The sequence below is a fragment of the Vicia villosa genome, linkage group LG7 (assembly GCF_029867415.1).
Source record: "Vicia villosa cultivar HV-30 ecotype Madison, WI linkage group LG7, Vvil1.0, whole genome shotgun sequence".
NCBI classification, from domain to species: Eukaryota; Viridiplantae; Streptophyta; class Magnoliopsida; order Fabales; family Fabaceae; genus Vicia; species Vicia villosa.
This window is the reverse complement of record NC_081186.1, coordinates 69,404,604-69,420,893: the sequence shown is the minus strand read 5'-3', so window position 1 is coordinate 69,420,893 and position 16,290 is coordinate 69,404,604. Positions and strand designations below refer to the sequence as shown.

The 16,290-nt window shown below is 35.0% G+C and overlaps 1 protein-coding gene across 1 annotated transcript; it reads right to left on the bottom strand.

Annotated features, from left to right (window-relative positions):
* Positions 1-1,791: 1,791 nt before the first annotated feature.
* On the bottom strand, positions 1,792-3,696 carry LOC131619279 (uncharacterized). Its single transcript, XM_058890392.1, has 3 exons — positions 3,236-3,696; positions 2,156-3,045; positions 1,792-2,105 (listed from the first exon to the last, which is right to left on the bottom strand). Exons 1-3 carry the CDS (start codon positions 3,694-3,696, stop codon positions 1,792-1,794), a joined length of 1,665 nt encoding a protein of 554 aa, XP_058746375.1.
* Positions 3,697-16,290: the final 12,594 nt, after the last annotated feature.

The following is a 16,290-nucleotide window of genomic DNA, read 5'->3' as shown; positions in this document are numbered from 1 at the left end:
GGTGGAAAACGGGCACTGCCCCTATAAAAGTGTGCAAAAAAATTGGGTCGAGCAAATATTATAGATGGTGCTCACCTAAAACCTTGGCCTACCACATGAAAAAATAAGGGCGGGCATACAGGCTTTACACATGAAAAACGGAAAAAATAAGGCGGGCATCATGCACAACTCTCTTAGGGCACGACTCATTTCTTCTAGTTTTCTTCAATTTATGATTCTATAAACATGGAATGCGGAGAAATTTTACAATTATCAAATCTAGTTAAGTATTGATTGATTACAACGATCTCAATAATTTCATAGATTTCAATAAACTTGAGAAAGATTAAACTCCCTCACCTTTATTGAGAATCAAGAGTGAGGAAGAAGTCTCATATTGGTTAGAAAAGGGAAGATATAACATTTTATAAGTGAGAGAACTCACACACCTATCACCTTAAGGTTTTAGGTGGACAAGTGGTGTGTCTCTCATAAAGGTGTCTCCCAAGTGTAAAATGATCCCTCGTTGACCCCTCGAGTTGCCTCCAACAATGGTATCATGAGCCTTTAGTTCGAGAAAAGGACCGTTGATGGGGAGTGTTGAGAATGTGTTCCGAGTGTAATATACTCCCTCGTTGAACCCCCCAAATAGCCTCCAACAGTGGTATCATGAGCCTTTGGTTCGAGAAAGGGACCTGAAATTATGGTATCGGATATGTGATGTCGAATGAGATGTCACGACACAATATCTGTTAATGGAACAAGCTAACAGCAGTAATGATAACAGTAAAAATACGTGCAGAAAAGTAAAGAACACAGCGATATGTTAACCCAGTTCGAAACAACCTTCCTACTCTGGGGGCTATCAGTTCATAGTTAAACTTCCCCGTTTACAACTCCCCGCTTAATCACTACCCTTCCTATGACTTCTACCTAAGACTCACCTAGGTATGAGGCCCTCCTCAAATCCCTTAAATCACAACACCCTGTGACAAAATAACACAAACAATAAAAACAAGACACTCTTCCAAGACACACAATCCTCAATGCTTAAAAGCTTATGAGGATGAAATACTCTCGCTTAACAGCTTCGGAGATCACATAGCATTCAGCACCTACAGGTTTGCGAATGCACACATATAAAACTTACAGCACAGGGTCCTCAACAAAAACGCCGCACAACATAAATTAGGATTATCTGAACTCTTATAGATCAGCAATTGCAAGCATTCATGGGATTGGGTTAATCTTTTAAATAGGGTTCTAAACACCCAATAAAACCTCCAAGAAATCAGGTAATAATTACTCTAAAACAAGCACTTGAAAACACAAAATCTTAAAATAGAAACGGTCACTTTGTTCAGTTTCAGAAAACAATGTTAAGACATCTGCTTTGACACCTTCGCAGAACAAACAAGCAATATGAATATGTTTTACCAAAATTATTGCCAACACAGAACCAACAAACTCCCCCTTTGGCAAATTTTACTAAAACAATATTAGGATTAGATAACACACATCAGAGCTCAAAATTAGGATTAGCTAACACATAACAGAACCACCAGCAAACTCCCCCTTAACATATAATACTCCCCCTCAGCTCCCCCTCAATAAATAATACACAAGCAAAAGCAAAAAGCAAACTATTTATCTTCTCCCCCTTTTTAGCCATAATATGCCAAAAACAATTACACTGATAAAAGGGTGGGGATAACAAAAGATCAACCAATAAAGAAATTATTAGTACAGACCATGCACATCGAGGTGCCAATACGAATGTTTTCAAGTAGTCATAACAGATATTCAAACACTTTAATCTTCCTCATCAGAACTGGAACTTGAGGAACTATCATCACCTTCAGTAGTAGTGTTATCTAAGGTATGACCCTCAACATGGTCATCAGATTCCTGTGTATCAGCTGCTCCTCCAGGTGCCTTGCTAGTCCCATTTTCGTCAGGCTGTTCAAGACTCTTGATAAGTCGTTCAATGTCAAGCTTCCTTTTGGTGCTGGTAGCAATGATCTCATCCAAGTCCTTACAGGTCTCCTTCAGAACTAGAATAGTATCAGCTGTGGTAGACGTCTTCTTCTCAGCAGATGTCAGGACAAGATCTACAACATGTTTACCTGCAAAAAGTTTTTCATGGAGAGACAAGGCAAGGCAGACTCTCTCTTACAAGTCCCATCAGTACTTAGTAAGATTCCAGGGTGTTGGTTGAGGACAACACCACAGATCAAGGAAGGAAATGCAATAGGCATCTTGGTAGCATTGGTAGCAGCATGTCTTACAGTCTGATCAAAAATATAAGTGCCATAGTCGAAGTTAGTTTTGGTCCCAACATCATAGAGAAACTTTCCCAACCCAACTACCACTGTTGAAGTATGATTGGTGGGAACCCAATTAACAGCTCCAATCTTGTGCAGAATAGCATACTTTAAATTGAGTTGACCAGCAGACAGTTTGCCTCTCATTGGCCAAGCAGCAACTTGATTTGCAATGATTTCCTTAAAGACTTGATTATCAGTCACCTCCAAATCACACCCCTCGTCCTTACTTCTTCCCAAGTGCCTGTTGATTACCGCAGGGGAGAAGTGAACAATTTTACCCCTTACATAGACTTTCCTGAAATTCTGACTTCCAGGTACAGCACAGTCCACGGGTATGTTCACAACAAACTCCTTAACCAGAACCTCATAGAATTTACCAAAGTCAGTTACTGTTTTAATAAGTCCAGCAGCAGAAATTAAGTCCATGATCTCCTTAATTTTTAGAGCATCCTGACCAAGTTCTCTTTCCAGGGCAATCCTTCTTTGATACACAAATCTCCATTTGTCTGCGCTGTCAACAGAGTGAAAAGAAATGTTATCCATGGGAGCGTTTGGAACTTTCACAGATGACTGCTTGGACACAGTTTTCTTTACTCGTATGATGTCCTGAACATCACCTTCAACATCATCCGATTCAGTCTCTATCGTAATTTTTCTCTTCTTTGAGGAGACACTTACTTTGCTCCACGACTTTACCGTTCCGAACACAACCTGCTTCTTGTTAGGTTTGGGAGACTTTCTTTCACTCACAACTCTTTATTTCCTAGATCACAACCTTTTTGCAGTCCTAGAATCCACACTTTTGATGAGGATCCTCATCAGATGATAAATCGATAACATTAACTGTGGGATCGACCTTCTCATTACACCAATCATCCTGATTGGGAGGATTGGATCCCCTAGGAGATGATGTCTCCAATTTATCTTACTCTCGAACTCCAGTAGAATTCAGCACAGAATCGGAAAATTTATGCAAATTGTTATCAGAATCATTACTTTTAGAGGAGTCGGTTGTCTGCTCTTCTTCATCATTATTGGTGGAAGGGACAATTTGCGCAAGAGGTCGAGAAATCCCAGCCACATGTATATCTTCACGCAGCACCCTAGTGACTAGATATCTAATTACCCTATCAACATATCTATTATCTTCTCTAAATTTATCAAGAGAAGGGTTGGAGAAGTTACCTACAGAGGGTCCTCCAGAACTTGTTGCATGAGTAGTTTGGGATTCCTTCGATCCCAAATTAGCGTTGTAGGTTGTGCTCAAAGGAACAATGGTAATCGCCTTACCAAGATAAATGTTCTCCGACTGAGCCCTACAGGGAAGAACATACATTGTTTCTTCACCAGTAGAAGTTTTGAAGGAAGATGCTGTAGAAAGTTGGGACATCTTCAAGTTTTTGTGATTAGTGATACAGAGAGGTAGAAGGGTTTCTTTTATGAGATGGAAGGTGAACAGGTTGTTGAGATGAGAAAAAGAACAGATGTGATGAGCGGTAAAATATATTAAGTAATTTTGAAATGATTTATTTTGGTAGAACCACCATAAATACAATTTTTAGATTTCTCGGACCCTATTAATTGCTATAAATTCTCATTAGCGCAAATCCCCAACTTCCCTTTTGGAACCTCGCGTTTCTTGGTTATATTTTTACCACAATTACTCTGTGGTAAAATCATAGAGTCTTCTATATGGTTTCCTTATAAAACATGAGGAATGGTCAGTCTATCAGTGGAACTCACCCCAATACCTGATTCCACGTGTTTAACGCAATGTTGAAACACTTTATACAACATTCCACCAAGTACTGCATCATTGGTATACCTTTTGGGAATCATAAGCTTTTCCTCATTTTGAAGCTTTTGACATGATGAGGAGTAACTTAGTTTTTGAGGAGTCCATACATAACAATTATCCTTGGACCTGACTCCTTTTATAACTACTACGTTCTTCTTATTTATGACAAGACACTCAGATTTGGTGAAGTTAACTCTGAGTCCTTGATTACACAGCTAACTTATGCTTATTAGATTGGTTGACAATCCTTTCACAAGCAGTACATCATTAAAATTTGGAACTCTTGAGCACTCTAGTCTTCCAGTTCCTTTGATTTTACCGTTAGCACCATCTCCAAAGATCACATGACTAGAGGCGTATGGTTTAATATCTACTAACAGATCCTTGGCACGAGTCATATGCCTTGAACATCCACTGTCAAAGTACCATTCATCCTTGGCCAATTCTCTGATTGATGTATATGCCATAAGGCTAGTGATAGCATTCTTAGGGACCTAGTGTTGTATTTTTATTGTTATTGATCCCAGCCTTATCAACCTTAAGGTAAGGTACAGGCTTTGGAAACCCGTGCAACCTTAAGCAGAAAGGTCTTATGTGTCCAAGTCTTCCACAATGATGACACCTCCAGTGTTGGAATTTGTTCTTGGTGTGAGAAGCTCTATTCTTTTCATGATGTTGAAATCTCTAATTTGATATCTTAGGACTTGACTAAGGACGAGAGTGATCTGAACTAGACATCTTCATCTCTCTGAATCCTAAACCACTCATGTCTCCTGTCATTCTTCCCATTTGAAGGATTTCATCTAATGAGTCAGTTCCATTATTCAACATCCTTAAAGACTTGTGAACTCTGTCAAGTTCAGATTTCAGAGACACTACTTCTTCTTCAAATCCAGAGATGGTTTGTAGGAGCCCTCTCTTTTCTGCCTTCAGGTTGTTTATGAACCCTTTTTGCCTTTGGTTGAGTTTTGTGCTTCTGAGATACAGTTCTTGATATTATGCATCTAGTTCATCATAGGTTATCTCCTCATCCCTAGATTCTTCATTTGACCCCCATCTACCTGTTAAGGACTTCACAAGCTTAGCAGATTCCTTCACACGATCACTCTCACAGTCCTCTTCGGACCTAGTCACAGCAGGGCCCTTCTTCTATTTCTTAAGATACGTGGGACACTCAGCTTTATTGTGTCCAAATCCTTCACACACAAGGCACTATGAATCCTTCCCATGAGTGTTTTATTATCTTTAGGAATTGTCTACCAAGCTGAGCTATAGCACTGGTTAATTCTTTCCTTGTCCCTTGATTATATTCCTCTTCTTTATCATCAGAGTTTCCTTTGAATGCTATGCTCTCGTTCTTCTTTTCAGACCTTTCCTTGATACTTAGTTCAAAAGTATGAAGAGATCCAACAAGTTCATCCAGTTTTAACTGGTTGATGTCTTGGGCTTCTTCTATGACAGTGACCTTCATATCAAATCTCCTAGGAATAGATCTCAGCATTTTTCTCACCAGTTTATATTCAGGCATCTTCCCTCCTAAGGAACTTGACGCATTTGCTATATCAAGAACATTCATATGAAAGTCAAGAATACTTTCATCATCTTTCATCCTTAGATTCTCAAATTTGGTGGTTAGTAGCTGAAGTCTTGACATCTTCACTTCGGATGTGCCTTCATGAGCAATTTTGAGAATTTCTCATGCATCCTTGGCTACTTCACATGTGTTCACCAACCTAAAGATGTTCTTGTCAATTCCATTGAAGATGGCATTTAGGGCTTTAGAATTGCCAAGAGCAAGTTCATCATCTTCTTTGTCCCAGTCTTCCTCATGCTTTGACATAGTTGTGGGTTGTTTGTCTTCTCCTATAACAAGAGGATGCTTCCAACCTTTCAAGACTTCCTTCCAAGCCTGGGTGTATATGGATTTCATGAAGGCCACCATACGAGGTTTCCAATAGTCATAATTGTTTCCATCCAGAACAGGTTGTCTGTTCAAAAACCTTACTTCCTTGTCCATCGTACCAGAAAGTAGCCTCCCTAGATCTCACCCAGATGCAAAGCAGGATGCCTGCTCTAATACCAATTGAAATTATGGTATCAGATATGTGATTTCGAATGAGATGTCACGACAAAATATCTGTTAATGGAACAAGCTAATAGCAGTAATGTTAACAATAAAAGTACGTGCAGAAAAGTAAAGAAAACAGCAATATGTTTACCTAGTTCAGAACAACCTTCCTACTCTAGGGGCTACCAGGCCAGGGACGAAACCAATATTCGATGGTATCCATTCAGATTTAAACTTCCCCGTTTACAACTCCTCACTTAATCACTACCCTTCCTATGAATTCTACCTAAGACTCACCTAGGTATGAGGCTCTCCTCAAATCCCTTCAATCAGAACACCCCGTGACTAAATAACACAAACAATAAAAACAGAAGACACTCTTCCAAGACACACAATCCTCAATGCTTATAAGCTTATGAAGACGAAATACTCTCTTTGCTTAACAGCTTCGGAGATCACACAACATTCAGCAGCTACAGGTTTGTGAATGCACACATATAAAACTTACAGCACAGAGTCCTCAACAAAAATGCCGCACGGCACAAATTAGGATTAGCTGGACTCTTATAGATCAGCAATCGCAAGCAGTCATGGGCTTGGGTCAATATTTTAAATAGGGTTCTAGAACACCCAATAAAACCTCCAAGAAATCAAGTAATAATTACTCTAAAACAAGCACCTGAAAACACAAAACCTCTAAAATAGAAACTATCACTTTGTTCTGTTTCAGAAAACGATGTTAATACATCTGCTTTGACACCTTCGCATAACAACCAAGCAATATGAATATGTTTTACCAAAATTGTTGCCAACACAAAACCAACAGGACCGACTTACTTGTAGTTGAAGAAAGTCAACGGATACAAGTGAATGTGAAAGAGAAAGCTTCCACATGATCAGGGGGAGCATTGTGATTAAGCTCACACTTGAGGGGGTGTTGAGAATCAAGTGTGAGGAAGAAGTCCCACATTGGTTAGAAAAGGGAAGATAAAGCACTTTATAAGTGAGAGAACCCACACACATATCACCTTAAGATTTTAGGTGGACAAGTGGTGTGTCTCTCACAAAGGTATGTCTCAAGTGTAAAATGTTCCCTCGTTAACCCCCGAGTAGCCCCCAACAGTGGTATCATGAGCCTTTGGTTCGAGAAAGAGACCGACTTACTTGTAGTTGAAGAAAGTCAACGGATAAAAGTGAATGTGGAAGAGAGACACTTGAGGGGGGATGTTGAGAATCAAGTGTGAGAAAGAAGTCACACATTGATTAGAAAAAGAAATAATGAACATTTTAAAAGTGAGAGAACCCACACACCTATTACCTTAAAGTTTTAGGTGAACAAATGGTGTATCCCAAATATAAAAGTGTTCCCTCGTTGATCTCCGATGTGCCTTCAACAACCTTCAATTGTGTTTGTATTTGTCTAACCATTTCTTAATTAAAAAGAAATCACATGATTTTGAATTGTAGGTCTCTCAATCTCGATTAAAAAAATTTATTTTTAAGTGTAAAGAATATGTTACCACTTTAAGTGGAACTTATTCTCAAAGTAGTAGATCAGTTTACCGTGAGCCCGTCAAGCAATGATGGAACAAAAACTATGCTCATTTACTCTTGGCACCGTTATTTGCAACCAATGTGCTACTAGGGATTTCTCCATCATTGGATCTTCTCTCTTATTTAGATGTTTCTCCTAATATTTTATGTCACTTGATTTGTTGACTTAACTTTCTCTTATATACTTAGCACATCTTAATTCTTATTTTTTCAAATATTAAAAAAGTGGTCAACGAATTTAGTGTGTTGATTTATACGGAATATTTCATAAATTACTTGTTATATTAATATGTATAATCTTAATTGTATGCATTTTAAAACACAATAGTAGTATGAATAATATATATATATATATATATATATATATATATATATATATATATATATATATATATATATATATATATATATATATACTTAGCAAATTTTATCGAGACAGTGGTGTTTGGCCTAACTTATTTTTTCTCCTCTTCTTCTTTAAGCGAAAAGTTAGGTCAAACATGATTTTTTAGAAGCTTTTAGTTTAAAAAGTAGCTTTTTAATTTTACTAAAAAAGACACATAAAGGTGCTTCTATTTAAGTAGCTTTTTTTTATATGCATAGTCTTCTATTCTTAACAACAATATTATTTTATTTGTGTTTTCAACTCTTTCTTTAAACAAATATCCCAGTTTTTTTTATAAACACCAATATCTTATGCGTTAATAAAAAAGAATATTGTGGGTACGTGGAATATATTTTAAGTAACTTAAATTTCCGTTTCAAATTATAAGATATTCTAGTCATTTCATACGAATTAAAAAATAATTATTATTTTATAGAAAAGTGAAATGGTCTATGATATTATAAAAATATCCTTCAATAGTTATATTAGAAGACGAAATTAAAAGAAGAATTTAAAGAAGAAAACGAAATAAAAGGCAAAAAGTTGTCAATGATGTATTGAAATTATAAAATAACTTATAATTTGAGACAAATATTTTTGACAAAGTGACTTATAGTTTGGGACATGAGTGTTTGAATGCCTCTTAATAATATATTTTTTATAAATTATATTAACAAGTTATTTAATATATCCATTTTATAAAAAAATATTTTAAAAAAACTAATATTTTTTAATCTAATATTTTTGTTAGAATTTTAAATATTTTTCAATTTATTAAAATTCATAAAAACATTTGTTATATATGTTCGTCAAAAAAAATCTCACATCAGGAAGCATGTCGGCCTACAGGAGATGCTTAGGAATGATGGTTTGGTATTTAAGGGGTGTGCTTAGTTCAGATGTAAATGATTAAAGTTATTAGCTACAATATAAGAGCTTTGGGGTTTGGCAAAGGAAAAGAGTATCCCAAACTTAGTCCAAAGGTATAATTCTAGTGTTCTATGTAGCAAAAATCCAAAACTCAAAGGTTGGGTGATGGGCTCAGTTTTGCTGCTACTACAAACTAGGGTTAACCAAAAGATAAGCGATAAAGAGAAGAAGATAAAGACATAATTTTTTGCATCAACACAAAGTTCCATTCCCTTACTATAAATACAAGGAGGTAAATGGACTGAAAACACATTACAACTATGGGCCTAGCCCACTTGGAGGAAAAATAAAAGAAAAACTAAAATTTTAATAACTTTAACCCACATAATAGTCTTGTTGTCAATTGGGTTTTCTTAATATTCTCTTGGGCCTATCATTACTATTCCGCCCCAAAAGAACCTTGTCCTCAAGGTTAAAGGAATGAAGTGGATCGTGAGGCCCAACGGAATTTTGTGGCCCAGGGAGAGTTGGAGAACGAAACACGGGTGGAGTGGATCCAAACGTAGTGGGAAGCGGAGAGACACGTGGGAACACGTGGATGGGTTGAAGGACGGTGGATTGGGATCCGAGATAATCGTGTGGTGGAGAGATAACTGAAGGATCTAGAGAGTGTGGTAAAGTTGAATTAGGATTATACTTGGAAGACTCTGAAGCATGCGTGAAAGAGTTTCTCTTAGATAACTTTTGTCCTTCCAAATATTCTGCTTTTGTCTTATCACTACAAGAAAAAAGGTCTCCTGCCACGCCCAAGAAACCGAGGCTATATGAAAAATAACTGTGGCGTAACGCAGAGCCCACGGTTTGGCCACGCAAATCCAACTGTGGGATATGCGGCCGTGGCCTAAAGTATAGTCCACGGTTATTTTGGTATATACCACATTTTTTTGACATCCGTGGCTTTTATAGGCCACGGTTTAGGTAGTTTGATTAAGGTCGCGGTTTATATTTGCCATGATTACAGAACTGTGGCCATATGGTAAAGCCACGGTTTCAATTTAACATTTAACACACAGTTTTGGTTCAAGATATAGCCACGGTTTGGTTATGACCACAGATTTAAAACCGTTGTTATATGTCATGCATTCTAAACCATTTATATTACCACGGTTTATTTCTGTATCATTACATAAATATGTCATTTTATATATATATATATATATATATATATATATATATATATATATATATATATATATATATATATATATATATATATATATATATATATATATATATATATATATCTGTATTATTACATAAATATGTCATTATATATATATATATATATATATATATATATATATATATATATATATATATATATATATATATATATATATATATGTATCAATATAAAATTAACAATAATATTGATCAATATAAAATTAACAATAATATTGATGATTACAATCTAATTAATTATAAGCAAATTAACATTAACATCAAAAGTAAGTTTTTTTTGTAGTGCCACTAATAAGTTGGATACTAAGTTTTGATGTCATCCCAAATTCAAAATTCAAAACAACCATGGGATTCAAAACAAGAGCTAAATTAAACACAAGTTTCTCTCAAAGAGTCATCCCAAAATAACAAAAAAAGTTCTAAGAACTAGCTAGCTAGATAATATAAAACACAACTATTCTTCTTGAACTTCTCCTTGTTCTTCTTCCACATCTTCAGGACAACCTTCTTCCACATCTTCAGCACAACCTTCTTCCACATCTTCATGATCACAAGCTTCTTCCATATCTTCATCACAATCTTCTTCGTCTCCACCCTGCAATAAACATCATTCCAAACATCATTCAGCATATTACAACTTTAGAGGCTCATTTAATGGATTCATAATAAACAAGTATATCAGAATTCATAAGTGTACTTGGAACAAAATCAATAGAATTTATAAGTGTACTTGTCCAGCATTCTATATTATTTAGAATTTATAAGTGTACTTGGAACAAAATCAATAGAATTACTAGTCATGGTTGTGCAACAGAATCATGAATCAAAAGAAAGAGAGTTTTAGGCCATCACCACCAGAATCATACAGTTATTTCAGAATTATACACCTATTTCAGAATCATACTATTTCAGAATCATACACCTATTTCATACACCTATTTCAGAATCAAACTATTTCAGACAAATCACCAAACCACATTCATATGAACATGCATAACACCAATCCATGTCAGTCCATCATTTACCCAATTCCAATTCCATTCATTCATAGCTACTGCACATACATGATTCAATTCATTCAGAGTATTCAACTCATTCTAAGTCCATTATTAACATTTCAATACCCTAAGCTATTCATACATGAATCAAATTTCCCTACAAAACCAGATCAACTGTCATTCAATCATAACAAGGATTCAGAAAACACAGTCTGAATCCAGCAGAAAACACTTTAGGTGTAAATTCAGAATTTCAGAATTTCATAACCAATAGAAAACACAACAAAACCAACAAAACCAGCAGAAAACAAAGAAACGGGCATATACATTCAGAAGCAGAAGCACAGTCTGAATTCATAATCATTTCACAATAGATCCAAATCATGGTAGCCCTGCACTTGTTCATCCATGACAACCATACAATTTTAGAATAACACACTCGCTCATTTTTTCATATCTGCAATATGATCTTGAGCTACATTCTACAGTGCCCTATAGCTAGTTGTCCCTTCTTGCTGCCACTCTAACAGTAACAAACAAAAGCACTATCCTGATAAGACACTAGGACACTTTTATAATGCAAGTAATTGACAATTCAGTTTGTAGTTTAGATCATTGGTATGTGACATATAGTTTGACAATTCAGTTTCTAATTCTTGATAATTCTAAGGAAACTTAGAGGTATACTACATTTATCATGGTACTAAATTTTGTAGTTTAGAGTATACCTGTTCGCAATGCGGAATATGAGTTGATGCAGAGGAATGTGGATCAGCAGGAGAAGCAGTAGTACTAATGGAACAGCCCATAGCAGTTGCCATCAAATTAGAGATCTCCTCGTCACTCATATGTGGGTTTTGTTGCTTCATCATGGTCTTAAATAGTGTCTTCATACCATCCATCTCCCTCTTCATGCCAGCCACTTCATCATTATGCTGCTTTTTAATAACCAGAATTTCTTCTTTTCTTTTAAGCATGGTAGGTGTTATTGTTCTTCCATAGCAACAAACTCGTCCAGATTTTTCTTTCCCAGACAAGGAGTTAAATGTCTCAAATTCAGTTGAATTTTGAACTGATTCTTGAAGCTTAGACTAATTAAAAAATATTCACATTAGAAAAAGACATAATTTGCTAATAGCCTAGTTTCTCAATTTCTTTCAAATGTTGATTAAAGGCATAATCAAATAGAAAACTTACAATTACACTTGAAGTTTCCTCATCCGGCTGTTTTCCTTTTCGACTTTGTCGAGTCTCAATGAACATTTTTGCCTGGCTAACTTCCTTTCCGTCCTCTTTCTTAGCACGCTACATTGGTTGATAATAAACACAGCAAAAGATGAATCACTCAACCAATACATAATTGTAAATTGAAGGATGTATAAACACCCTACCAGTTTTGCATGAATCCTCGCAAAGTTTGTTGGGCCCATCCGATGCATATACTTTTGCTTAGCTCTGCTCACAGCATTGATTTTGCTAATTTTCTACATTCAGAAACAGCAAAGTTAGGAACAGCAAATGTTAAATTACAAAATCAAATATTAGGGACAGCATTGATCATAATATACAGCATTGCATGATATTTAATGTAGGATCCTAATCATGCATATATTATGGGTTAAATTATGCAGACATTAGATCATTAGCAAATATCATGCAATGGAAAATATGTTCAATTTTGGAACAGGAAATGTTCAATTAGCAAATGTTAGAAAATAGGATATCAATTGCTAATTTATCTTACTTGGATGTTATTGTTCTTCCAATAGGATATCAATTGCTTGAAATGAACTTCAGGTACGGTATGGGGACAATGCTTCAATCTTTCACTCATAGTAGTGTACTTTAAAAAATAACTCTTTTTGAGATCTTTCTTGTAACGCCTCCAAGCATCATTTATGCGAGAGAAAACCGCTATACTTCCATTATCAGGGATAATGAATTTATCCTACAACAAAGAAGGAAATTAGTGACAAGTAAATAAGGAACACAAGTAACAAAATGATTCATACAGTGACAAATTCCCACATACAGTGACAAATTCCCATATACGTTCCTTGTTTGCTTTCTTCAAAGCTTTGAAGTTAGTATAAACTAAGGGACACAAGTCTGAATTCCTCGCGACAGTGCCAAGGAAACAACTCAAATCTGTCACGGTTCGATCATTGGGTCCAATAGGTTCTCCATCATCGTCTAAGACCACCTCTTCACGATCCGCACTCTTTCTAGCATGGATTTTCAAACATTGAGTTGGTCCACGTGTCCTTTTCTTACTTTCCCCTGTGTTAGATAAAATATAATTAGAATGGGATATAAATTTGAATGAAACAATAATAAAGAATGATGCATGACACAAAGCTTAGTACGTACTTTCAGTTTGTTCACTTCCAATTTGCTGAGTGTTTTCTTCTTCCTCAAGATTTTCACATTCATCTTCTTCACTATTTTCCCCATTTTCTTTGATGAATTCTTTAACTGAAGTCGATTTACACATTGGGATTCGTTTTGTCTTCTTCAAGCCACTTCCTTGCTCTGTCCCGGAATTTCCATCAACTTCTATCATTGCCCTTTTCATACGATTCTGGTTTGACCTTGAATCAGCAGTGTCCACCACCCGTTTCTCCTTAGGTTGCTGGTTCTCACTTGAAGGATCCTGCTTTGCACTTCAAGGACGTTGCTGATTCGCACTTGAAGTTTGTTTCTTAGCACTTGAAGCTTGTTGCTTGGCACTTGAAACTTGTTGCTTAGCACTTGAAACTTGTTGCTTAGCACTTCCTTGTTGCTGCTTGGCACTTGAAACTTGTTGCTTATCACTTCCTTGTTGCTGCCTGGTCCTTGAATCAATAATTTCAGGCCCTGTTTTTTTAGTAAGTTGCTGCCTGGTCCTTGAAGCAACTTCAGGCCCTATTTTGGGAATTACTTGCTGCCTGGTCCTTGAATCAGTAAATTCAGCCCCTACTTTTCTGGGAGTTGTCTGCCTTGTCCTCATTTTGGTTGGATACAACACATCGGCCGAACTATCAATCCTTGAATCAGCAGTTTCAAACTTAGATAAGTTGAAAAGTTCCCTAGATGCAGGCATAAAATGAGGTCGGATGCCTACTTTACTAGGTCCTTCACGGTTATTATTTACCATCTCACATTTGATATCATACTTGTAACTCGGTTTTTTTGAGGCGAACTGACTCCTTGCTCTCTTTTTTTTGATTTTTTTATTATTGCAAGAGTCGCCACCGACTTTTATTTTATCCAACATTTAGGAAAGGCATAAAAGAACAGGAAAGACCTTTTGACAGATTTTGGGTTCGGGGGGTTGGTTATACAAAGGGAAGGTTTTAAGCACCCTTTGTATCCATGGTTATCCATGGGCTCTTAATTGCTTAGCTCACTTTTGATTTAAAAATAGAAGAAGTGAAGATGACGGAAACATAAACAATGCGTCCAAATGGACAAAGAAAAAAATAGCGGAAGCATAAATAATATGTCCAAATGGACAAAGAGAAAATAGCGGAAGCATAAATAATATGTCCAAATGGACAAAGAGAAAATAGCGGAAACATAAATAATATGTCCAAATGGACAAAGAGAAATAGCGGAAACATAAATAATATGTCCAAATGGACAAAGAAAAATAGCGGAAACATAAATAATATGTCCAAGTGGACAAAGAAAAATAGCAGAAATATAAATAATATGTCCAAATGGACAAATGAAAAATAGCAGAAATATAAATAATATGTCCAAATGGACAAAGGAAAAATAGCAGAAATATAAATAATATGTCCAAATGAACAAAGGAAAAATAGCAGAAATATAAATAATATGTCCAAATGGACAAAGGAAAAATAACAGAAACATAAATAATATGTCCAAATGGACAAAGAAAAAATAACAGAAATATAAATAATATGTCCAAGTGGACAAAGAAAAAATAACAGAAACATAAATAATATGAATGATAAAATAAAGTATAAAGCAAGAAATATAAAGAACAATATAATAAAATGCGGAATTTAAAGTTAATTGTTAGTATGTTAGCACGCGAATCATCTTGAAGCTAGTCAAGTATATCCACGATGTTAGTAAAGATCGATGGTGAGTGAATGATGATCTCGGATTTAAAGTTAATGAAAATTTATCAGAAGCTTGATAGAATCATAGCGACTACACGATAAATTTCCAAAAGTCTTAAATCAAGTGCATACAATCTCTGCCATATTTGATCTTTTATTCCAATTCGGGACAAAGAAAGAAAAAAGAAATAATATCAAATAATATACAAAAATAAATATAAAACAAATTAAACTTAATATTTTTTTTTGTGATTTTTTTGGAATTGATTTTAAGTTAATTAATAAACTAATTAAACAAATAATTATACAAATAATTAAACTTAACAGGAAAAATATTCTTTTTTATGTCAAAAATTAGATTATAAAAATATAAACCTAAATCTAAAGAAAAAATATTTTTTTTGGTTTTTTAGGTATTTTTAATTAATTATGCAAAGAAAATAAATTGATTAAAAGATATTGAAGAAAATTAAATAAAAGGATCTTGTATGGTGAGTTTATGATGGATCATGGTGAGCTTGATCAATGGCAAAGAAGTATTTCAATATTTAACATTATCAAGTAAAAAAGGAAACAAGGATGAATACTTAGATAAATCAAAGTATATTTGGAAAATAAAAGAAACTATAGAATTAAAATGAAATATAAATGATGCATATTTTATAGAGTTTCAAAGTGAGGAAACTTACCTTCAAATGATGCTTGGTTTGAGTGGAGGTTTCTTAGTTTTGTAATTCCAAATTCTTACTCCCTTTGAAACTTGAAACTTGGAAGAGAGAAAAGAAAAGAGAAAACAAAGACTTGACAATGTTTTTTTTTGTGTCCTCCCCCCTCTCATTATGAACATATGGTTGCCTATTTATAGGAAAAACTTGTATGCAATGATGTAAGGATAATAACATAAATAAAAATTAAAATATAACATTTAAAGATAATATCAAAATAAAAATAGTAAAATCAAGTTATAAGATAATATCAAAATAAAACTTAAATACT

Coding starts and splice junctions, on each gene's coding strand:
- LOC131619279 (XM_058890392.1), bottom strand. CDS start 3,696: ATGTCCCAACTTTCTACAGCATCTTCCTTCAAAACTTCTACTGGTGAA. Junction 3,046..3,235: donor AATTCTACTGGAGTTCGAGA/GTAAGATAAATT, acceptor TGTGAGTGAAAG/AAAGTCTCCCAAACCTAACA. Junction 2,106..2,155: donor ACTAAGTACTGATGGGACTT/GTAAGAGAGAGT, acceptor AACTTTTTGCAG/GTAAACATGTTGTAGATCTT.